The sequence below is a fragment of the Paroedura picta genome, chromosome 3 (assembly GCF_049243985.1).
Source record: "Paroedura picta isolate Pp20150507F chromosome 3, Ppicta_v3.0, whole genome shotgun sequence".
NCBI classification, from domain to species: domain Eukaryota; kingdom Metazoa; phylum Chordata; class Lepidosauria; order Squamata; family Gekkonidae; genus Paroedura; species Paroedura picta.
In genome coordinates, this window is record NC_135371.1 from 82,052,447 (window position 1) to 82,077,378 (window position 24,932).

Below are 24,932 nucleotides of genomic sequence, written 5' to 3' on the forward strand. Positions count from 1 at the left end.
GATTAATACTACTGTTCTGTCTTTTATATTTTTCCATAACTATTTTTTAACTAAAACTACTAAATATCTTGGAATGGGAGGGTATAGGCCATTATTTTAAAAGATTGTTTCAAATATACCATCCCCTGGTCACAAGGGAACCATGCTTTAAAATCTCCTCTCAAGGGAAATAGCAGGATGAGAACCTATTTTTATATTGAGAATCAGAGCTTTGCATAAATTCAGCTCTATTTCTCATTTGTGATAACCAGCATATAGTCAGCAGTACCCACATTGCAGCCCAGGTCCAATAGCTTCTCCCATGAGAGAATTAATTCCCACAAAGTTATCAGGAACGGCAACCTAGACCATTGCTCATGTCTGGTCAGGAGAGCATTTAGAATTAATGCATGTGGATAACCAATTCAGCAATATTTTTAGAAATCCATCCACAGGCAAAGTGCACTCAGGGAGGCAATGCTGGGTAATGATAGAATAAAGATGGGAGGAACTAGAGGACAGTATTAATGCAGCAAAACTACAAGTTTTTCTAATGCAGGCAGACTTTTTATTTCAAGTTCCTTGTAAATGAATGCTGACATCTATTACTAGATGGTCTAACACAGTGGTCCCCAACCCCCGGTCCAGGGACTGGGACCGGTTCATGGCTCAGTCGGTAACGGGCCACGGCTCCTCCTCATCCTCCTCCCTGGCTGCTGCCTCGGGGGCTGCCCTGCCACTCTGCCACCGGCTCACCTTTGGTGCTCTCTGGCGGCCGTCATGGCTGGGGCTCCCCCTCGGCCTAGAACTGCACAGCTGCTGCTGGTAGCGCCCCCCTGCGGGCGGTGGGAAGTCAAGGAAAGCAAGTGGAGCAGGGGCTCAGGCAGCAGCAGCGGTGTCCCTCGGCAAAATACCATCCCCGGGCGTCAGTAAAATTGTCAAGCGTTGACCGGTCCCCGGTGGTAAAAAGGTTGGACACCACTAGTCTAACACTTCTTTAAAATAATTAAGAATATAACAAAGCAGCTCTGGAGTTCCTTCTGTCATTAGTAACCACCACAATTAACAGTTTAGAAGGGACCCCCCCCCCCAACAGCATTGTGGATGAAAGCTGCCAGCCAGTTAGTATTTCAACTCAAACTATGTGATAAAAGGAATTCTTGAAGAAGTCTGCCTGGCACCCAATGATGTCATCTAAGCAACCAATAGGAAGTTAAAAAATTAAACCAGTGATAAGATAGCCCACTGGCAGCCCTGTATATGAAACTGGTGTGGGAGGGGGAAGGGAGGGGTATTTCCAGTTGGTAAAATCCTGCAGCTTTCACTTCTGCCAACATTCTGAGGAACAGAACAGAGTATCTCAAAAAAGAAAAAAGAAAACCTCTTTAGAGCCAGTGCTGAGGCAAGGAAGAGCATTCCACTTGCAGCCAGCCATCACAGCAGCAGGTCACCTCCAGAGGAAATCACCGGCACCATGAATAATGACAGAAGCAACCTTCTCGCCAATCAACGGACACCCTCTGAGACAACCGTATATGCTGATACTGTGCAGAACCAGCAGCAAGGGTATTTATCTCCCCCCTTAATTGTTTTGTATCTTATTTGCACAAGATAGATCTTTGCTGTGTTTGCCCAGTATGAATTGTCTGTCCCATGGAAAGGCACCAGTGGGTGGGAGATGCTGGGCCATTATTTTGGGGAAAATGGCTGCTTTGGAGAGTGGACTCTGTTTGGACATTGATTAATAAAGTAGTCAATGTCAGCATAGGGAGACAGAAGTTGGGGATTTAATAGAGCCTTGTTGTGTGGGCAGAAAGTATTGTGGGATGTGGTCCTTGTCTTCCATTCTCAAATTAGCAAAAAAGAAAAGAAAAAAAGGGGGGATTATGGGAGGCCTTTGAAATGGGATGTGAGGGGAACCAAAAGTAAAAACTTGCAAAACAGGAGAACTTAAGGTAGGATGTTCTGTCCCATTCACCCAGTGTTTCTTCCTTTGAAAGTACTGACCATGCATCACTTTTGTCTGAAACTTCCCCTGTCCGGCTAGGGCAGTTTTATCACATATGTTGGTTCCAGATATGTAATTCCCTCCATGCAGACGGGAATCCTGTCAAGTCTTTTGGGGCTTTTCAAAACATGGAGGCTGTAACAAAATTGCTTTCTGTATCTCCTTGAACTGAATTTCAAACTTCCTTGCTCCCGATTCCATAGCAACGTTTTCTCAGCAATCTTGTGCAAAATTTACTCCAGTCTAAACTCAGTAAAATCTGCTGGTATAAGACTGAACTGAACAGTTGGGTTGCTTTTTCATCACTGACAGACAATTGTGAGTCTGCTCACCCCCACTTCCCCACGCAGGGTGATTCTTATTTTATACAGTGCTCTTACTATCCCAGTTTCAGCTCTGTGATTTTGGATACTCAGTTTAATGCCTCATTTATATCTCTGTCTCCCCCAAAGACATTCATCTCCAAATCAGAAACATTCTGATAGAACTATCCTCACAACAAGCATTAATCAGTCTAAAATCTCTTCCATTAAAAATAGTATTATTGGGCTAAACTGCAATAGAGTAACTTCCTGGATGAGATGCTTATTTATTTGTTACATTTGATCTTAACTTTCCTGCAAGAAACTCAGTACAATATTTCAGGCTCACAACAACCCTATGATTTCTTAATAATAGTCACCATTACAAAGGATCCCATTGCTCTGATGCTGGCAACAGGCAATATGTGACGAACTAAACAAATACAGCCAATGAGAAATTAGGTACTGGATAACATCATATGTTACTAGGGAGAAGGGTGTTCAAAAGGCTCACATTCATGCTTCAGCTTCTTTACAGAGTTCCTGACCAGCCTGAATCCAATCGTGGTGTTTATCTGAAAATACATCATAGTACAAATGGAGTTTAAAACACAAAAATATGTTCTATTAATGGTTTAGCTCTAGAAAATTTTTGACTGAAGAATTATCTCAGTTTATGAATTCTAGTCTTGAATTAATGTGAGGAGAAAAATACAGACATGAGATCTATTAAGGCAATTGTGAGTGCCTCGCTGGGGAATGTCAGGGACCAGGAAAGAAAGAAAGAAACAATATTGAATACATACTTGGTAACAAAACTGTAGACAGTTAAGGTAGACTCATGGTAACCTTGCAGAGAACATTGAAAGGGAGATGACTGCGTGTTTGAGATCACTGTGAACCCAGTTGCCTTTGATGTGGGGAGAAGGAATATTTAAAAGCCAGAAGTCATCAGAGGGAAGAAGATTTATTCGTGTATTATTAAACCAGGCTTCAAAGCCCGTCCATAAGGACGGGCTTTGAAGGGGGCAGGACAGACCCCCCTGCCCCACGTCTCCGGTGAAGCCTCCCCCAGCCGCCCCCTCCCCCGCCAGTCCCCGGTTTCAGCGCTGCCCTCAGAGCAGGCCCGCCGTAGGGCTGTGCAGAAGCCTCCCCTGGCCACCCCCCTCCCCCACGAGTCCCCGGATTTGTGCAGAAGTCTCCCCCGCTCGGCCGCCCTCCTCCCCCGCAAATTCCTGGCTTCGGCACAACCCCCCACCCAGCCCCCTTCCTGCGGGCCTCAGAGCGTGCTCCAAGGCCTGGGGAAAGCCTTCCCTCGCCAGTGTTCCCCTGGCTTCCATGCGGACCTTGGAGCTCCAAGGCCCGCACGGAAGGCTCTGCCACCTGGATGCCTACCCCGGCAGTGGATTGAAGGCAGGGAACATTGTGGGGTGCGGGTGTGTGGGGTGTGTAGGTAGGTCAGGAGGTGCGCTGGTCAGTCCAGGGCCAATCGTTGCCCCCCCCCATCCTGGACTGAGCCCACCCCCACACCCCTTAGCACCTCTTTGTGAACAGGCTCGGGGTGGTTTACAACTGTGGTCCCCAACCCTCGATCCAGGGACCAGTACCAGTCCATGGATCAGTCAGTACCAGTCCGCGGCTCCTCCTCGTCCTCCTCCCCAGCTGCTGCCTCGGGGGCTGCCCTGCCACTCTGCCGCCGGCTCACCTTTGGTGCTCTCCAGTAGCTGCCATGGCTGGGGCTCCCCCTCGGCGTGGCACTGTGCAGCTGCTGCTGGCAGCGCCCCCAGTGGGCAGGGGGAAGTCAGGGGCGCCGGCGGAAAAGCAAGTGGAGAAGGGGCTCAGGCGATGGCAGTCACGTCCCTTGACAAAAGACTCCCCCCCCCCGCCAGCCTCAGTAAAGTTGTCAAGCGTTGACTGGTCCCCGGTGATAAAAAGGTTGGGGAGCACTGGTTTCCATGTTAAAATTTTGTTTAAAATACAAGGTGGGTATGCCCAGTGTGGAGGAAGGTGTTAGAGCTGCATTCAGATTCTAACTCTTGCACTCCTCTCTCTATTCATACAGAGCTCTAACTGAAGAAGGTGAAAGAAACTACTACTTGTGTATTTTCTGAACTGGTTGCTTTATTGAGGCTAAACCTCAGTTCAGCCCTTAGAATCCCAGTTTACAGACAAAAAACAAGCCACAATTAAAGTGCTTAATGCAAATGTCACACTGGATTGTGGTTTCTTTGTGCTTAAGGGAAGGAGTGGAGGAAGCTCATGAACCCAAGAATGGATCAGGCTGATTCTCATGATGCACAAGCCAGAGTTTGTACAAGACAACTGACTATAATCCAAGAAAGCGGGGGAGTAGAATATAATTTTACCAAAGTTGAGAACTCTGAGTAACTGCAACATTTATTTATTTTTGCATTTATATACCACCCTCTCTTGCGGTTCAGAGTGGTTTATAGGGAATGTGATTTGTGTAATGGTACCATATAAATTCAGTAGCTATATGTATATTTTGAGTATTAATCAAGATAATGTGGTGCACTCTATGATATATAATAGGTTTTCCTGCACATGCTATTGTTATTATTAGTGTACATGTAGATAAAAAAAACTGTTTAGAAGTCAATACTGAAATCATATACATTTAGCTGATGGTTCCATTGTAAGAAAAACAGGTCAACAGCTCACCATTTTCACAAGTTTTTGTTCTTTTCTGGAGTTCTGCCTGCCTAGCAATGAGTGATATCAGAAGCACAGTAGATCATGATTGGCTACAGTTTGGGAGTTTCCCAGTCTACTTTCTTTTAACAGTGAAGAGAAGTGCTGAATATGTACAGTGATTTGATTATGAAACATTGACGGCTTGAAAAGGACACAGATCCTAAAAGGGGGGGGAATATCTAGACAAGTACACTTTAGCTCAGTGGTCCCCAACCTTTTTATCACTGGGGACTGGTCAATGCTTGACAATTTTATTGAGGCCCGGGGGGGGGTAGTCTTTTGCCGAGGGACGTTGCCACCACCGCCTGAACCCTTGGTCCACTTGGTTTCCCGCCGGCGCCCTTGAGTTCCTGCCGCCCACTGGGGGGTGCTGCCAGCAGCAGCTGCTCAGTGCCATAATGAGGGGGAACCCCAGCCATGGCAGCCACTGGAGAGGACTAAAGGTGAGCCAGCGGCAGAGTGGCAGGGCAGCCCCCGAGGCAGCAGCTGAGGAGGAGGACGAGTAGGAGCCGCAGCCCGATACTGACTGATCCACGAACCGGTATCAGTCCCCGGCCTGGGTGTTGGGGACCACTGCTTTAGCTGACTTCACGGCTTTCTTTCTTGTCACGAAAGGTTAGGTGTCCACAAAATATAAACAAGCAAATTATATTAACATTTATTATGGACACCTCAACCTTTGTTGTTTCTTGTAACTCCTTCCTTCCTTCCTTCCTTCCTTCCTTCCTTCCTTCCTTCCTTCCTTCATCTCTATTTTCCTCCCTCCCAAGTATAATTTTGAAAATTCTGCACAAAAAGAAGAGCCAACTCTCAATTTACAAAAACTTTGTCCCTTGTGATACTTTTCCTTGTGTACTACAGGCTGGTTTGCAAGATGGATCTATAAAGATTACATAGATAAACAAGAGGTTCAGAATTGATGCCATGGAGATTTCTATGTTGTTGTTGTTAGGTGTGAAGTTGTGTCCAACCCATCGCGACCCCATGGACAATGATCCTCCAGGCCTTCCTGTCCTCTACCATTCCCCAGAGTCCATTTAAGTTTGCACCTACTGCTTCAGTGACTCCATCCAGCCACCTCATTCTCTGTCGTCCCCTTCTTCTTTTGCCCTCGATTGCTCCCAGCATTAGGGAGTCCTTCCTTCTCTTGAGGTGGCCAAAGTATTTGAGTTTCATCTTCAGGATCTGGCCTTCTAAGGAGCAGGCAGGGCTGATCTCCTCTGGGGCTGACCGGAGATTTCTATACATCAACAAAACTGTCCTCTGAGCTTTACTAATGTTGCTTTCTAGTGCTTGCAAAAATGGCTTTAATGTTGAGAAATGGCTAAGTTATCAAAGCCATCTGTAGTACTGGTTTGCAATTAACCACAGGGAATATAACCATTTAGTCCAATGCCTGGTAGATAGAAGTGCCTTGAATACATAAACATATTTAGAGCAGCAGTTCCCAGGCTCTCAAGCTTCAGCAAACCCTTTCCATATTTATTTCTCTGCTGAGTAGGGTTACCAGCTCTGGTTTGGGGTATACCTGAAGATTTGGGGGGGGGGGGTAGAGTCTGGGGCAGATGGTGCTTGAGGATGTGGGGACCTTAGTGGGGTATAATGCCATTTTCTCCTGGGGAACTTATCTTGGCCATCTAGAATCAATTGCAAAAGCAAGCGATCATCTACAGTTGCCGCATGGAGGTTGGCAACCCTACTGCTGAGGAGTGCCTGTCCCTGTGCCATAGAATCCCTACATGCTGCTGATCATTTGGGGAAGTATTGTAGGTCTCACTCTGAGTTCCTGGAGCAGGCTGACTAGGCCTGTTGGTCCCAATCATTGCTCTTTATGAACTGACCGAGCGTCAAAGAAGGCCGAGCGTCAAAGAACTGAGGCTTTTGAACTCTGGTGCTGGAGAAGACTCTTGCGAGTCCCTTGGACTGCAAGGCGAACAAACCCGTCAGTCCTAGAGGAGATCAGCCCTGACTGCTCCTTAGAAGGCCAGATCCTGAAGATGAAACTCAAATACTTTGGCCACCTCATGAGAAGGAAGGACTCCCTGGAGAAGAGCCTAATGCTGGGAGCGATTGAGGGCAAAAGAAGAAGGGGACGACAGAGAATGAGGTGGCTGGATGGAGTCACTGAAGCAGTAGGTGCGAACTTAAATGGACTCCGGGGAATGGTAGAGGACAGGAAGGCCTGGAGGATCATTGTCCATGGGGTCGCGATGGGTCGGTCAAGACTTCGCACCTAACAACAACAAAGTTGCCCAAATTCAAGTGGGGCCTTGAAAGATTTTAGAATTATAGCTGATCTCCAGACTAGACAGATCAGTTCCTCTGGAGAAAATGGCTGGATAGACTCCATCTTACATCCCCGTTGAGGTCCATCTCAAACCCCACCCTCCAGAGGCTCTACCCTCAAATATTCAGGAATTTTCAACCTAATTTCTCAGGTACCAGCTCATATCATCTCACTTTCGCCTCTTGTAGCAGTGCAAGTAGAGTATTCACGTGAGCTCTTTTGAAGCAATCTATGCTTGTACATTAGTCATTTGGATGTAGCAAAATGAATTTTCTTTCAGACTGACACCAATTATATGAGGAAGAGACAAGGAAACTGTTGGGATGACTGGGCACTGACATTCTCTCTTGAACCTTACAGGAGTTCTTCTAGCCGTAGAGCTGCCTACACTGTCTTTACCACACTGGCCGTCTTGCTGTTTGCAGGCCAGGCAGTCACTATTTATTTCGTGTATCAACATGACAACAAGATTTCCAAGCTGACCAACACTGCCCAAAACCTGCAGATGGAAGCACTGGCCAGGAATCTCCCTCACAGTTAGTAGTTCCCTCTTAACCCTCTAAACCTTCTTACCTCATCACAATGGTCTGTTTCTTTATGGTGCCCTGCCCCTCTGCAGAGATTCAAGAAGGCTCTTACATGAGTTGCTAGAAGTCAAGCACATTAGCTATAGCAGCTTGGGATATTTTATTGCTGATTGCTGTTTCCTCTTGCATGTAAATCCTCCTTGGCCAGGGAAACCGAATTGTAATTGTTTCATCTATACATTCACAACAGTTATGTGCAGAAATGGCTGTTTGGAGTACATGGCTTCAGACTGCCTAACTGCATGTTTAAACAGCCCTGCACCTACTATGTCATGAAGAAATGTTGTATACAAGGCTTTACACTAGGGTTGCCAACTCTGGGTGTAGAAATTCCTTGGCATTTGGGGTGAATCCTGAGAAGGGTGGTGTTTGGGAGGGGGAGGAATTTACCTGGGGTATAATACCAGACAGCCTGCCCTTCAAAGCCATTTTCTCCAGAGGAACTGATCTCTGTAGTCTGGAGAGCAGATGTAATTCTGTGAAATCTTTAGTCCCCCACCTGGAAGTTGGTAGCACTATGTCACACTGATGTGTTCATTTTCTACAAGCAGAGGTGTTTTTTTTTTAATATAGCGAACATTCAGCCTCCCATGATAATGTTTAGTAATTTTGGTATTCATTTTATTGTTGCTAGTTTTAATAATTGTGCACTATTTCAGGCAAAAGCACTATTTCAGGCAAAAGCAGAAATCCTTGCTGGATGCACACTTTGGAACCCACCTACATGTTTTACTCTTTCCTCTGACAGAATCCAAGTCTGCTGACCAGATGAAAATGCCAATGGTCAATATCATGCCACTGCCCATGAGGGACTTTTCCAATACCACAGAGGTAAACATGACAGGAAAGGATGGGTACTGCTTAACTTCTTCAAAAGGAAATTAATATCATATTTAATCTTCACATTTTGGTCCCTAAAACCAGCCTCTGGATCCTGAGAACTGTAAGAGAGGCCATTAGCTCGGATTTAAACTAGCATTTTCACAGGTATGAACCTTTGCCCCAGTGGAGTATGGTTTTCCTGCCTTCCTCCCCTGCTGCAGCCTGAGTCCTGCCAAAAACCTATTCCAGGGGCCATTCTGCACCAGGATCTATGTGGCAAATTGGTTGCAGAATGAAAAAACGCCATTTTAAATAGTGGAATTCGTCGTTACGCATACCGGGCTTTGTAGTAGAATCCAGTTGCGTTTCTATCGTTTCCCACAGGTTTCCGGTCTCGGCAAAAATCGCTAGCCAGGAAGCTTTGGCCCGCCCCTGGCCACCAAGCAGCCAATAGGTGGCCATTATCATGCTCCCAAAAAGCCCCTTTCCTTTAAGGAAGGTTTTTTAAAAAAACACACACACACACACACGTTGCAACGAATCTGCGTTGATTCGTTGCAACGGAGAGACCCATCTAGCTAGCAGGTGGTGTTTGAGCTGCCATTTCATCGTTGCCATGCTCCCCCTGAGTGAAAAAAAAAATACCCCCCCTCCCTGCACGGGCACGATTTTCGGCCGAAAATACAGTGAAAAATGAAGGGAAAATAAACCAGCAAACGGGGCTGTGTGTTGTTTCGTGCTTGGTGACTTAAAACAGCTCTGGGGAGGGACTGCAGCTGGGGAAGCCTCACTGGGTAAACGGAGGCTCGCCGGTGCGTTGATCTCTGCTCGCTCCAAGAAAAAAAAAATGGTGATCGCTTTGCTGGAAGATCAGAGGAGAGAGCTAGGGGGAGGGACTGCAACAATGGTAACGCACAGAACTTTCCCGCTAGTGTTGCAGATTGGTTGCAAGAGTGTAGCGCTTTCCGGAGGGTGAATCCACTTTTTGGGATTTCCCTGAAAGCGCTACAACGAAGCGCTTTTTGCAGATCGGTTTCAGGAGTGATTGTCAACGACGTTGTGCATAACAGCAAAACAGTAGCGATTTCAATTTGTAACCATTGTGCTATTTTGGACGAGTGCGGAATGGCCCCAGAATTTCATGATATTTCAGGTTGGGAACTGCAGGTTCTGCAGGTACAAGGATTTGTGAGGATTAAATTATTTCCCATAGGTTCTGAGGGACAATTCCTGCAGGGAGGACACAAAGCAATGCTGATGCCTGGTTTTTAGTCTGGGGCTAGTCACCGCCGAGTCTTCCCATGACTGCACGGGATAGCATTTTGTTCACTTCCACCTGTCTACCCCAGATATTTACTACTGCATGATGTAGCTGGTGGCCAGGAAGTGGAAACTTTCCACCGTTCATTTAGGTGGTCAATTATTGTGATGTGGCAAGAACTCCCCAATCATCTTCCAGTGCCATTTTAGGGCTACTCACCAAGTCCAAAATAATATTTTTTTAAAGAAGAAATTTCCAGGATTGCACTATAATATAAAACTGTCACAACACACACAAGGGGATAAAAAAGGGCTGTTTTATTGTGCCATTCGCCCCCCACATACAAACATACACGATGACTGTCCTAGATCTCACCAGCTTGGTGTAGTGGTTAGGAGTGTGGACTTCTAATCTGGCATGCTGGGTTCGATTCTGCACTCCCCCACATGCAGCCAGCTGGGTGACCTTGGGTTCATCACGGCACTGATACAGCTGTTTTGACCAAGCAGTAATATTGGGGCTCTCTCAGCCTCATCCACCTCACAGGGTGTCTGTTGTGGGGAGAGGAAAGGGAAGGTGACTGTAAGCCGCTTTGAGCCTTCTTTGGGTAGAGAAAAGCGGCATATAAGAACCAACTCTCCTCCTCCTCCTCCTTCTCCTCCTCCACTACTACCACTACTACTACTACTACCACTACTACCACTACCACCACCACCACCACCACCACCACCAAGAAAACCAAATTCTGCTGTTTTGTTACCTTGGAATCATGTTGTAACATGACTGGACTTGTTCTTTGTTTTTAAGGTTGCAAGGGTAGATGATGGAAGTGAGGCTTCGGGGGAAGGGTAGGAGCAATGCCCTGACTGGGGATGGGCCAGATTTCCAGCAGACATGCTGCCCAGGCCTGACATATGCCCTGCTGAAGCCCGGGGGGGGGGGAAGGGAACATGGATTTATCTGCTTTCCCTTGCTGCGGGCCTGAGGCTGCCTCAGATCAGGCCTGCTTCCATCTGGAAGTGAGAATTAGCCCTGATGCCCAACAGACGATGAGGCCAGCCAAATCCCTTGTGCGGAAGTGGACTGGGGAATCAAACCATCCTAACTAATGCATTGTGTACATATTTTTATGGGACTGTCACTTGAACTGTAAATCTGAGTGCTCTGTATTCCAATGTTAATCATTTTGCCAGTTCTCTTTGAAAACTTCGGCTTCTGGAGTGTTAGGGCTTATATATTCTGCAAAGTTTTATGTTTCATATCAGTTAATTTCAATGGCTTCCTTCAAAGAAACTTGGGAACTGAAATTTGATAAAGGTGCCAAGCATTCTTAGTTAACATCCTCCCAATGCAACAAGTTTCTTAATTGGTCATTGCTTGCTCCTATTCTTGCATTGAAGTCCCCCACCAAACAAAAAGGCAAGGCGGGAAAACTGGAACCAAGCCCTTTTAAGTAGACAGTCAAAGAATTGCAGTGAGATTTAAGAGTATCTGCACAAGAAGTGGGAGGAAGATAAATGTTCACTAATATGAGCTGGAAATTTTTTTATTTTAAAAATAAGGCTTGAGCAAGTGGGGGGTATGGGCCAAGGTACTGGGTATTCGGTTTGAGAGAGTTAACTAATCATACAGCACAAATCAGCTCTGGGTTGGCCCCTTCTACTCATTTTAAAAGCGGGTACCGCATAAGAAGAACTCATCAAAAGTAAAGTCATCCAGCATCCAAGTTCCTTGTAAGCAGATGATAGCAAATAAATTTAGAAAGGCAGATAAGTCTGAGTTGCCTCTTTTATTCCCCCAACCTGTGATATTCCAAGAAATTAGTTGGAGGGGAAGGGATTCAGGTCTGTCTTGAGGGTCTCCTGCAGAAGCTAGTCAAGCCATAGTAGGCACCGAGGGCTCCACCAGAGAGAGTGCGATGTTACTTGAAGCAGCTGGGGCACCAGGAGGAGAAACAGACTCCGTTCCACTGGGATCATCCTGGAGGGAAGCTGTGACAGACATTGAGCTATTTGGAAAATACGTGTCAGAAGGCAGTCGTTCTCCCCCCAAAGATGGTTTGCTATTACAGGCTGGGTCAGACCCTGTGGAATGCAATGGAGAGGAGCTCAGGATTTCTTCCAAGGCTCAGGATAGCTGTCCTGAAAGCAGTACTGTAAATTCTTCTAGTTCTCTCACCATCTCCAGTTTTTTACTTCCTCATTGTTATCTATTCTGCAGGATGAAACTCAGCTGAGCAATAAGACTGAAGATGTGGTTAAACATTTGCTCCTGGTAAGAGTCCTGTCCCTGTCGCCCAAATCGCAAGGTTTGGTAACTCACCACAAAACTGATGCTTCTCTATTTGAAGCTCAATCTGCTAGAGAGAAAGATTTGCCTTGGCTAGACCCTTGGCCTAATACAGCACAGTAATTTTTATTTTTCTTAGAATTGTTCAGCTGCCTCTGCTTTCCAGTGAAATTTAATTGGTTATCAGTGAAATTTAATTGGCACTGCTGGCTATCATTGTACATAGGCAGGGACCCAAGAAGAGATCCATGTGCTTGGTTTGTCTCATTGAAGAACTATACTTTAGTTCTGTAATTACCCTTTGTATAGACCACTTCGCTGTGTCATTCAAGCCATATAGAACACCAACAACTTAATGTCCTGATCGAAAAATAACTTCAGTAAAATAAAACAGGACAAGTCAACCAAAAGCCTTACTTATGCCATTGACTGGAAAACAGCCTCACCCCCTTCAGTTCATTTGTTTGTCTGTTCCATCGGCTTGGAGCTGCCACAGAAAAAGCCTTTATTTGAGCTGGTACAGATCTAACCTCCCTCAACAAATGGATCGCAAGTTAACCGTACTGTGAGAACCGGAGTTCATAGAGTCCAGGAAATATATGTGTCTTAGGCTGTACTGGGCTTTAAAGGTCAACACCAGCACCTTGCAGTGTATCTGGAACCAAACTACTAGTCTGGATTTGTTACTTCGGGTGCTGCACTTTGACATAGTGTATGGATTAACAGAAGGTTGTTGGGTTGTTTTAGACTATGGAAACTTTCTGCATCAAAAGTAATAAGGCAAACTCTAACTATGTGGATACTTCTTTCCTAACTGTGCAAAAAATCTCTTTTGATCTGGACTATAGAGTCTAACCTAAGTGCCCATAATATTACTCAATATCTCACCCTCAGCCAGGAACTCTGGGGTCATCCTGGATACCTCCCTTTTTATGGAGGCCCAGGTCATGGGAGTAGTGCACACAGCATTTCTCCACCTATGCCAAGCAAAGCTACTAGTGCTCTTCTTGTGAGATTGCTTGGCCACAGTGATCCATGCAATGGTCCCCTCAAGACTGGACTTCTGTAACTCACTCTGCACTAGCCTATCCTTGTCCCTGACCTGGAAATTGCAGCTGCTAGGGCCATCACAGGAACATCTTGGAGGGCCACATCCAGCCGGTGCTGAGGCAGCTGCATTGGTTGCCAGTTGCAGCCCGGATCAGGTTCAAAGTTGGTGTGGGCCCTCGTATCTGTGGGACTACCTATCTCATTATGCCCCCTGCAGGGCTCTTCACTCTGCAAGTACGAACTTGTTGGAGGTCCCCGTCCTGAAGGAGGTTTGCCTGGCCTCAACCAGGGACAGGGCCTTTTCAGTCCTGGTCCCTACCTGGTGGAATGAGCTCCGGGGAGAGCTGAGGGCCCTGACGGAGCTTTCTCAGCTCCACAGGGCCTGCAAGATGGAGCTCTTCCACCAGGTCTTTGGTTGAGGCCATGGCATGTTAGACCTGGGCCCCTTCCTGGCTAGCCAGGTCATCAGGCACCCCCCGAGGCACTGTGCTATCATAGAGTCTGTTATAATGGGGGGAGAATCTTTTGCTGCTGGGGGGGGTGAATTTTTATAGGGATTTTATTATTGTTTTAGGATGATTTTAATGTATATGATTGTAACCTGCCACAAGCCATATTATAGGCTTGGCGGGAGATAAATAAAATGATAGATAAATGATGAGAAGGGCACAAGCAGTTAAATGGATGTTCGAACCCTCCTTACCACAAATAAGTCAATAGTGCATAAATTAATTCTTCCAAATTACCTCAGAGGGGGGAGCATGCCAAACATTTGGACAATCATGTTTAGATAAATTAGGGAGAGCTTGTTGCATGGCATTAGTCTGACAATGATGGCTTAAAATAATAAGTAATTCTAAATAACGAAAACTCATACAGTAGGAGCTGTGGTATATTTAAAATGTTTCATTTTGACATATTCAGAAAGGCAAAAGGCAGTTGATTAGCTTCAGCTTTGCTTGCTGTTTCAGGTGTCATAAACTGATGGCAGTCTTAATGCCCATGTGTTAGAATGTGTGAGTTGTTCCATTTTCACTGGAAACTGTGGGAGGGTTCATTTGCTGTGCAGAAGAGACAACCAGAGGTGGTGCTAAACTCTCTCAGTCGTTTCCCCAGAGAGGTCCATCTCTTTCAAAGGATGTTTCCAGTCTCAGTGCTCCACCAGAAGTAAGTGGGGAGGAAAAGAGATGGGTGAAGGATTTTGCTTTTTAAATCACCCTTTCATCTGATCTGCTACTTTGTGGTGATACGTGATGACCCAACATACAAGCCTGCCACCAACCCATCTATTTAGACCGCTGTTCTCATTTGCCTCACTGAACTGCTGAAATCAGGCTGTCTTTTCTGTTTGCTGTCAAGCCATGCACTCTCCTGTCATCTGAGAATGGGATAACTCTTACTTGAAAAATATTAGTCTGTGCTTGGTAATTGTTTTCTCTCTCTCATGCAATTTCTTTGTGACCCTCTCTACAGATGGGAAACCCCACCAGAAAGTTTCCTAAACTGGATAAAGCCTTCATGGACAATATGATTCAGCTGAAGAAAACCATGGATTACCGTGACTGGAATGTAGGTGCTTCTGCCATCCCAGAATCCCAGTAAACTATTTTGAAGCCACTCCTGTCTTAAGAGCCATCAAAATGAATGTACAATTCAGTGGGGAGATCTTGTGTAGTGGAAGTGGACTCTTTTGAACAGAAAAACCCTGAAGTAGCTCTTATGTGTAGATGTGTTTTGGAGGATTTTTTAATTTTTATAATGAGCTTCAATCCTATTTCTTTTTTTGTCTGGGAGAAATCCTGAGCAGGTATACTCAGAAGTAAATCCTATGTTATTCAATTGGACTTATTCCTCAGAAAATGCCCTTAGGATTGCTAGGGGGAAAACTGGGGTGGGTGGGAAGATGATGCAAAATATGACGCTTGCCATCCTAGGCATGATAAAATTGTGATTCCATAAGCTAGGAGAAAAAATGAAAACAACAGCATTTAAAAAGAAAATAACTGTAAAGCAACAAAATATTATAATCAGACAGAATTTGAGAGTGTTTGTCCAATTTATAAATAATTAAGGTTAAGTTTTTCATTTATTTTAACTCAGTGATGCAGAAAATGTTTCATAACAATACATTTCAGAGCTTTACCCTATACAAGTGACTGTAGGGTGAACATATCTTTTGCAACATGGAATGCCTTTTCATTTCTTTAAGAATCTATTTAGGGCATTGATTTTTTATTTTCTGTGAGGTTTTGTATAGGGTCTGAGATGTGCTTGTTAACTATCTGGAAATCTAAGACAGGTTTTGGGAACAATCTGGAAACATGTGTTCTCATGCAGGGAGTACAATTCTGGACATCTGATTTTTAACTATGCCAATGAAATTTCAGACTCACTAGTTTAAGGGTAAAATTATCCAAACCACATGGCATGACTTCACAGAATGTTGTATTTAAATATGCAGATGATGTCCACAATGTCAGCGGAACATGGAGCAAATCAACAAATGGTTTGAAAGCTGGGCCAATGTGTTTTTTCCACTGTAAGAAAAAGCTGTACTTTTTTCTTAACATAATTGATAAGATTGCTATTTATTAACATTATTTGGTCTTTTGCAGTCTTTTGAAACCTGGATGCACAAGTGGCTGCTCTTCCAAATGGCCCAAACTAAAGACCCAAAAGAAATTGCAGCAGTAAAAGGTATGCTGGATCTGTAGGATTGAAATTAATACTGTTGGTCTGAAAGGCAGATTCTAGGTATTTCTGGGGAAGGCTTTGTTGCATTCAAGCCAGATCTCAATAATTATTCCATCTTTCTGCATGAAATAATGTGGAAAAAATCATAATGTGCTACAAACTGTGCTCTGATAGGAATCTCTGTGAGGGAACTAATTGCTAAGGTGATTCACATTAGAAGTAGGAACTCTGAAGGTCTCAGGGGTGCCTCTGGAAATGGCAGCCCTGTGCCAACTTTCCCATCTCTTCCATGTAAAATCATAATCTCAGTGCGCCTGTGTAATATGACATCACTGTATGTTTCATGGCCTTGCCAGAAGCAGCCAAAAATGAGGTAAGTGGGGGGAAATATCATAACATGGAGTAAGAGCAAAAAGCATAGTGTTGGCAGTTTGGGCAGCAGCCCCACGTCCTATGTTAATGTGTCATTCTGCCCTCAAGCAAGCTAAAGCTTAGATCACTTGAAAGCAATACTCTCCCTCTCACCTTTTCCATCTGGGTTCTATTATAAATGCAAATATCATCTAAGCATTGTTGCTAATTTCATCCTTTTGGGTATAAGGATGAGACCACTATTCCCAGCACTAAAGCAAGTAAACATTCATACCATTTGCCCTTCCTTCAGCTGGAGAGTTTACAACTCTCTTTAGCTCTGATGGTTCAGGTTCAAGAGACTCGCTGAGGAAATAACTACAGCCATAAAAGACGCTAAGTCCATTCCGTACAGCGTTAATGTTGCTGAAGTCTTACCATTGTGTAACGCTATTTTTTAACCTTATGCACAACATCGTACACAATCCGCAGCACTCCCGCAACACTCCCACTTCGTTGCTTCGTTGTAGTGCTTTTCGGGGAATCCACAAAAGTGGAATCCACAAAAGTGGATTCGCCCTAAAAAAAACCGTTTGACTCCTGAGAACAACATGCAATGCATCCTAAAAAGACATGTGCATTCTCAATATAGCAGTAGTAAGAATGTCCCTCCCTAAGCTTTCACACCTGAGCTTCCGGTGTCGTGATCACTATCCCCCCCTTTAACTGGCAAAATCAACGAATAAGCGAGGCTTCTTTGGCTGAAATCCCCCCACAAGCAATTCAGAAGTGCTTAACAGTATAACAAAACTCTCTTCCGCAATCGTCTTTAATGTTTCCAAGCACAATACAGCCCCTCGTTCGACACTGCCCGTAATTTCAGCCAGAAATTGCACCCATGGGGGGGGGGGGTTACTTAAGAGTGTGTAAATGATTAAGCACCAGCTCCTATGCCAGCAAAAAAGGTCTTTCTGATATATCGAATGAACAAATATGTGTTGCTACAGGTGTTTTCGGGTTTTTAAAAAACAGTTTTTAAAGGGAAGCATGAACACAACAGTTCATTGGCTGTTCTGTTCGATTGACGGCCAGGGGCGGGAGGAAGCACAGAAAACAATTGCCTCCTTTGTTGCGATTCTGGCGAGACCAGAAATTTGTGCGTTATGAAAACAGCGATAGTGAGAGAGCCTTTTTTCCGACAGAAATGGCTGTGTGCGTTACCGAGACCTGCCGCTATTAATTGCAGTGCTTTACGATAGTGCTCAGATTTAGCTACATTGGTGGTTGTGTGGAATGGCCCTTAGTATTTGGGGTCAAGGATCTGACTCTTATCAGATGTCCTTTTAGGCAAAATTATAGTAGCCATAATAAGACAACAAGCCCACTACTATACTGTTCATGAATCTGGGAAGGTTTACATTGGAACAGATATTTATTATGCAGATAAACATTTTGGCAGTGTTTTGAAAAAGCTATGCTGTTCAGGGGATAGAGCTAGTTTCCTTGATTCACTATTTGTCTCACCTTCCTTGGTCTGTCATGTTGTCTTGATGGCATGCTTTTACAGTATGTATCAACTCGCTACTATGCCACATCAGGTGCAAAATACTGCAAATAATGAACGATCTCAGCCACTGAATGGAAATAATATTGCATGCAATATAAGCAAACCTATGCAAAATAGGCATATGTGGGTTCAATTGCCCAGCAGAGAGTATTTTAAACATGCAGCATTTGAAGTCCCACTGGTTTAAATGTAGTTAAAAATGTGCTTAAGCCTCATTCCTTGCAATCAACAGGTCTTTAAAGTGCTTAACTTTTGATCAGCTGGGCCCACAGTATTGATTTCCTAATGTGGTAGAAAGCTTTATATTTTGGCTCATCTGCATTGGCCACCTGTATCTTTCATGAGATGATTTAAGTGGATGGTTAAAGCCCTACATGGTCTGAATCCAGTGCAAGGACATCTCCTCCCATGTCAGCCTCCATGTATTGCTTGGATTCCTTCTCTATCCATATTAAGACATTGTAAGACCGAGATTAGGGCCTTCTAAGGTGTAGCCTCGCATCTCTGGCATTTTAATTTCTTATCCAAATGCAAAATATATTTACATTGCTGTTGGCTTATTGTATTTTGCTTTATGGAGTAATTGTACATCACTTTGGGTGACTGGGCAATTACTTTATGAATATTTTAAAGGACATTTTTTAAGGCTGGGGGTGGAGGGAAACCACATGAATTGCCCTTTTAATATGTAAGATTGATAATTTAGCAACATGCTTAATGTGGAGAGCAGCTTGAGCCCAAAACAACTTGCTGTCTTTTAAAAAAACAAAGCTGCAAATGGGTATTTTGGCAACTTGCTATCTGGCTTTGAATTGCAACCCTTCATGCTCTGGGGCCACTTGCTTTTATGTCCCTCTTCATTGATCACAACACATTGGGAGAAAAACATGGCCTGCCCAGCAGAAAGTCACAAACCTGAGCAACATGTGCAAAGCAACCGACAGAGAGCCATTCATTTAAAACTGAAATTATCTAAGCCAAATGATGCACCCAAGAGGAGGGGAGCCCTGTTTTTTTCAGTTAAGGCCCATCATAACCCCTCCCCCCCCCGACTGAACCATCTTAAATATCTGAATGGTTCCCTCCCCCAGGGGTTTACAACATACTATCCTGAACTTTGACACCAGTATGAACTGCAACTTTTCTATACATCAATGCCAACAGAATATATATTTTAAAAGAATACACATTTCTTTTGGAATTTCAGCAGCTTTTGAAATAAAAAGCCCAAAGATGAGAATCTCATACTAATTAGCCACTCAGCAGTGGTCGGACACATCCCCATTAGCAGAATTTATATTAATACTGCCTCCATTAAGCAGGACATTGCAGCATTTGCTCTCATTAGGCTAAATGGGTTTCCTGGGAGCCATCCCAATAAAGAAGATGTCCTAATTAAATTGGCATATTGTTACAAAAAGTGTTCTTTTCTGACTCTTCTCTGCCCCCTCCCCCCAGTGCAGCCACAATGAACCGATCAATTTTTTTAATGGATTAAAAGATGATTCATCCAGAGCAAAAGACCAAGTGTTTCTTGGACTGACCATTTCAGGCTGCTGGTGGGTGTATGCAAGAGAGAGTGTTGTGTGTTGGAATGCTCCTTATTTTAAAATACACTGTACACAGGCCTGAAAAGTAGAGAAAAGACTCCTCCCTGAGATGCTAAACATGTAATCTCATGTTGCTGCTTTTAAGGGCTTGCTAAAATGCAGTCAAGTTTTACCACTGGATTCTCTACTGTGTAAACAGTTTCTCTGCATGCATCACACACACACACACACACACACACACACACACACACACACAGACATCCTATGTGACTTAAAGCTACACACCTGAAGACCACAGATACTCATAATATGCTCATTTTTTTAAAGTGCAAACCAAGTGCCAGGCAGAAGCAAGTTTTGTGGGCATCTATCCAGGAAAGTTCCATCCCCAGTGTGATGAAAACGGCGATTACCTACCTAAGCAGTGCAATCACAGCACTGGGTATTGCTGGTGTGCCTACAAAAATGGGACTGAAATCGAGGGTACCCAAAGACGTGGACAGGTGGACTGCACTGGTAAAGAGCTTGTATTTGCTGCATACTGTTGGGGGGGGGGAGCTAATAAATAAGCACGTGTTTTTATGTACCTATGTATACTGGTTTATCAATAGTTAGGAAGCCATGTCTTATGATCCTATTCCAAGGAGCCATAAACATTGCTAGGGCTTCAACCCAAGCCATGTCTATATTTCAGACTTGATGCTATTAAAGAATGGCTCCTCTTCTTTTTATAAAGCATAGATATAGCTGCCTGAGAGATGCATGGCTAAAAAAGAGGCAAGGTTGACAGAGAGGTGAGAATACCTGACTGTGGAGCCTGGAGCAGTAAAAATTCAGGCATCTCAACATGCATGTAGGTCTTTCATGTGCCCCAAACATTCCAGTTCCCAGAACTTCTTTGAATTTGTATAACATTCAATGCACAGTTTTCTGGAGCATGGACCAAAGAGTCAAAGCCTGTCTGGCAGTTTGCAAATGACCCTCCCCCCCGAGTTTCCCACAATGAATATTTAAATAATAATGCTTGCATACTATTAAAGAGGAGAATTGAATGGATTTTTTTAAAAAATTAAAAAGAAAAAGAAAGGTTACTGAACATGGATTAGCGGTGGTTCCTAGAAAGATTCTTAGAAATGGCAATAAGAAGTTCTCAGGACACTGGAAAAAATGGAAGCATATTTATTATTGTTTTCTGCAGGAATGCCACAGATTTTGGATCCTGAGAATGTGGCATACTCAGGGCAGGATCTTCTGCATCTGAACTAAGTAAGAGATTGGATTGACTTGGGATAGTTTATCATTGGGTCTTGGAGGCAGCATTCTGTGTTCAGTTCTGTCTTTATGCTCCCAGCCAAAGAGGACTGGAAAAAAAGAGAGCAAAATTTGTAGTCTCAAAAATGGGATTCGTCATCCCAGTGATCATGCCCTTTCCTGCTCTGTGTAGAGACGGGCGACCAATGGTGAAGCAATAGAGGATGTGAAATGCAGTGGCTGAAAGTGCCCCTTGTGTGCATTGGTTGCCGGCACAAAGCTGGCCAATAGAGGAAACCAGCCAGGGAAGGGGTACAGTCAGCTGGTGACATAATGGCATCGCTGACATCTCCTCCAGTGTGACTAGAAATGATGCCACCATGTTGCTGGCAAAATTAAGCCAAAATTTGGTAGCATCCTGTGATAATTACATCATCACACCATACTGTTGTTGATCCTCCCTGTTTTAAAATTGCTGTCTGAGTGGCAGAGGGAAGGCCCCCTGGCCACACACCCCTCTTCATTCAGTGCCATCATGCAGAAGTTCCTAGCTCATTAAACATGAAACATTTGGAGAATGGGATTGGTTTAAAGGGCCTATGCGTGAGAATGCCATGAAGGAATGCCCTCCCTCCCAGCAGATCAGAAATACTTTGGGAAACGTGCTTGTTTTGTTAAAACTTCCTTAAATTGCATTCTTTAGTCTGAAATGAAATGTTCTAGTTTTTGCATTATTTGGGATTTTTATTATTTATTTTATCACTTTAGATTTCTTTGCTGCCACTCCCGGGATCACCGGCTTGTGGAAGCTTACAACATTTTAAAATACACAATAAAACAGTAACACTAAAGCGACTAATAAAATGGCTCAACAGCATCATCATACAGGATTAAATGCAATATTAATAACGAGGGGAAAAGCCCATTTATGAAAATGGGCAGAGGTCGGGCGTTGGGGGACGGCCTCTCCCCGTGCGTAGGCGGGGGTAGGCGGTCTCGTGGTGGCTGGCAGCTGTGTGTGTAAGGCAGGAAGTGGTGCAGCTTGAGCTGGGGGGTGGCGCGGGTTTCGGGGACGGGCAGCACGCATACGTGGGATTCCGCCCATGCGTGCTGTAGCGTGGGGGCGGGGCTGTGTTGGTCTGGGGAACCAGGCATGTGCGTGAGTCTGGGTGCGCGGCCTAGGGGCGGCGCTGGTGAAAGGGAAGGAAAGGGATGATGGTGGGAAGGTGAGTAGGGGCTCCTGGGAGTGGGGATCGGCTGGGAAGGGTGGGAACGGCAGCGGGGTGAGCGGCGTCCGGTGAGTGTGGGGGCATCGTGGCGGCGGTGCGGGAAGGGGTCTGGGGAGGGTGGGGGTGAGCGCGCGGCAGGTGGGTGCGTGAGAGTGTGTGTGTGTGGCTGCTTGTTGCGTGGGAAGCTGCAGCGGCTCGGGAAGGGTCTGGGGAGGGTGGGGGTGTTAGGATGTGTGGTTGGGTGTGTGAGTGTGTGTGTGGCTGTTTGTAGAGTGGGAAGCAATGGCAGCAGCTCAGGAAGAGGTCTGGGGAGGGTGGGGCGTTAGGAGGCAGCGGATGGGTGCATTAGTGTGTGTGGCTGTTTGCAGCGTGGGAATCGGCGGCTCGGGAAGGGGTCTGGGGAGGCTGGGGGGGTTAGCAGGTGGCGGGTGGGTGCATGAGTGTGTATGTGCGTGGCAGTTTGTTGCGTCGGAAGCGGTGACGGGGCAGGAAGGGGTCTGGGGAGGCTGGGGGGGGGTAGTTGGGTTTGGGTGATTGCGTGGCAGTTGTCGGGGGCGAACTTGCCCCTCTGAGTTTTTATCACGGACAGGGCCCGCCCTAATTCCTCCCCATTAGCCCTTAGGGCTTTATTTTATCCGTTCCACTGGAGCGGTTAAAGATATTAAACATTATTATTAGTTCTGGCTGAGATCTTCTGTTTATTTGTTAGAAAAGTGTATGAAGTGGCAACGTACGGCTAAATATGACTAGGCCACATCTATCAAGGGGCGTTCAATCACGTGAACTGCAATTTGCAACAGCAAGACATCCCCGTTTTTACATGAAACATCATTAGTTTTGCATTGCCAAAACTGTTGTGTTTGTGCTCTTAAGTTTGTCCGTTCCTGTCCCAAGATTAGCTGAACACACTTTTGAGACTAAAGTTGTATTATTAATCTACTCTTTTTCTTCTCGCCTTAGAAAATGCCGAGTAATGGAGGAAGGGGAGGCCAGCCACATCAGTTTGCAAAGTTCAACTGTTCTCCAGCTTACTGTTGGTTTTGCTTGTTTTTGCCTTGCTTCTGGATTATTATTATTTTGTGTGTGTGTGTGGGGGGGGGTAGGGGTGCGGGGAAGGATGAGCCATTTACAAACTTACACTTGGGCATTTTCCTTCATGTGGTGGGAGCAAGTTGATTGAGTAGCACCGGTTGCCGAATTCAATCCTGAATGATCTTCTTGCAGAAATTAACCCTGCACAAGGACAGCAATTGGCTTTAAAATGAAGAAGGGGTCTTAATTTACCATTCACCTCACATGGAAAGTGAGAGGGGACCTTTATTTTGTGCTAAATAAAGCCTGCACTGATTTTTGTAGCCTAATCAGCCTATGAGTAGAGTTGGAGTCACTGCAGGTATCTGGAAAATAATGGGGTTAGCGCAGCACAACAGCTTCTGAATGCAGGCCAGAGCCTTTGACCTACAACACACTGAATGCAAGGAGCAACATTAAAGATATCCTTGAAAGTTTTATTACTTTGTCCTCCATTAGATGTCTGGCTTTAGCTATGGAACCTGAATTCACTTCATGAGTGGAGCTGAGATGCCCTCTAGAGGGAAGGAGGTATTGCTGAATGTAAAGGTTCAATACAATATTAAAGGAAAAATTATGTGAATCTTAGAAATAATGCCCTGTATCTAGCAGATCAGGCTGGATGTCCTTTAACAGTGCCTTTTTAGCCGATAAGCTGCTTTTGAGAAGTATCTAGAAAATGAATAGTGGAATTATAGGTAGGAATATAGCTAATATGTACGCTAAAGAACAAGCTTCCTCTCTCTCATCCAGAGCAGGCATGATTCAGTTTGTTTTTCTTTAATCACATAAGTAAGCAAAGTAGTGTTTTATCTCTCAGCAGTATATAAGATTTTTAAGTGTTCACATGTCTATGGCATGGTAATTATGTGTTTTGAAATTATGATCAGTCCTTTGTGAATATTTTTAACAATGATGATTTTAGTAACAAGCATTTGAAAAATAAAAATAACCACTAATGAGAGTCTGCTGTCTTGTTCATTCCAGTAGCCAATTGACCCTTTATTACACCAGCAATATGGCAGCATCCTTTGCAAAATTACCAGTTGCTACAAGAGACATTGTTGCAAATTTGTTCATTCCTGTCCCTAAATTAGTTCAGAGCATGTTTATGTTCCACTTACTTGTTGCAGTTCTATGCCTGCTTCCATGGTTTCCATTTGGTCTTGCATAACACTAAAATCTGTAAGCCGTGACTTCTTTGGGCTTAACTCTAAAATCAGAGGAGACGTGCAGACCTAGCAGATTCAGAGATTAATTATGCTTTCCTTTTCAACCACAACAGGTGGTGGAGAAATGGGATGGGGTGGGGTTCAAACTGCATCTACATCTAATCCAGGCAGGTTTACTCTTTTGGACTGTGCACTGGATGCAGCCTTCAGACAGAGTGCTAAGGAAAGGACATGCATTAGAGACTAGGCAAATTGGACCCTTACCCTTGCATAAAGTGCTGTACCATAAATAAAGCAGGACAGGGATGGTGGGAGGAGTTGGGACTCATCACCTACCTGACTGGGCCCTTGGGGAGTCACTCTCCCTGGAGCACTAATCAGGCAGGGGATGCCCCACCCCAAACTGCCTCCACCTCTCTGCTTGGCCTGCAGGGCCAACCCCCAGAAGAACAATCAGGTAGGGGATGCTCTGTCCCTGACTCCACCCCCCTTCCAGCTGCACGAAGAAGCAGCAGTCAGGTAAGGTGGCCCCCAACACAAGCAGCCCCATTGCAGCATTGCCAGAGATGCCCATATTTTCTTTTTAGGAGGGGGGGAGGTTAGAGCCCATTGTGACTTTTGTAATTTTTTAAATGTATAAATTAACTAACCTGAGGAGAAGTCAGGATGACAGAGTGGCTTTCTGCTCACCCGTCAGGTCTGCAGTGCCCTTGTTGAGTATGGAAAAGGAATATTCTCCCCCATTGA

The 24,932-nt window shown here is 44.9% G+C and overlaps 1 protein-coding gene across 2 annotated transcripts; it reads left to right on the forward strand.

Annotated features, from left to right (window-relative positions):
* The first annotated feature begins 1,281 nt into the window (after nt 1-1,281).
* Nucleotides 1,282-23,977, forward strand: CD74 (CD74 molecule). Of its 2 annotated transcripts, XM_077326574.1 has the most exons (9): nt 1,282-1,545; nt 7,652-7,827; nt 8,627-8,709; nt 12,182-12,235; nt 14,774-14,869; nt 15,916-15,997; nt 19,790-19,978; nt 20,661-20,728; nt 22,903-23,977. In XM_077326574.1, the coding sequence occupies exons 1-8, from the start codon at nt 1,454-1,456 to the stop codon at nt 20,726-20,728; spliced, it is 840 nt and encodes a 279-aa protein (XP_077182689.1). In that variant the 5' UTR covers nt 1,282-1,453; the 3' UTR covers nt 22,903-23,977. The 2 variants fall into 2 exon arrangements, with proteins under 2 accessions (XP_077182689.1, XP_077182690.1); XM_077326575.1 differs by lacking the exon at nt 20,661-20,728 and having other exon boundaries at nt 1,283-1,545.
* Nucleotides 23,978-24,932: the final 955 nt, after the last annotated feature.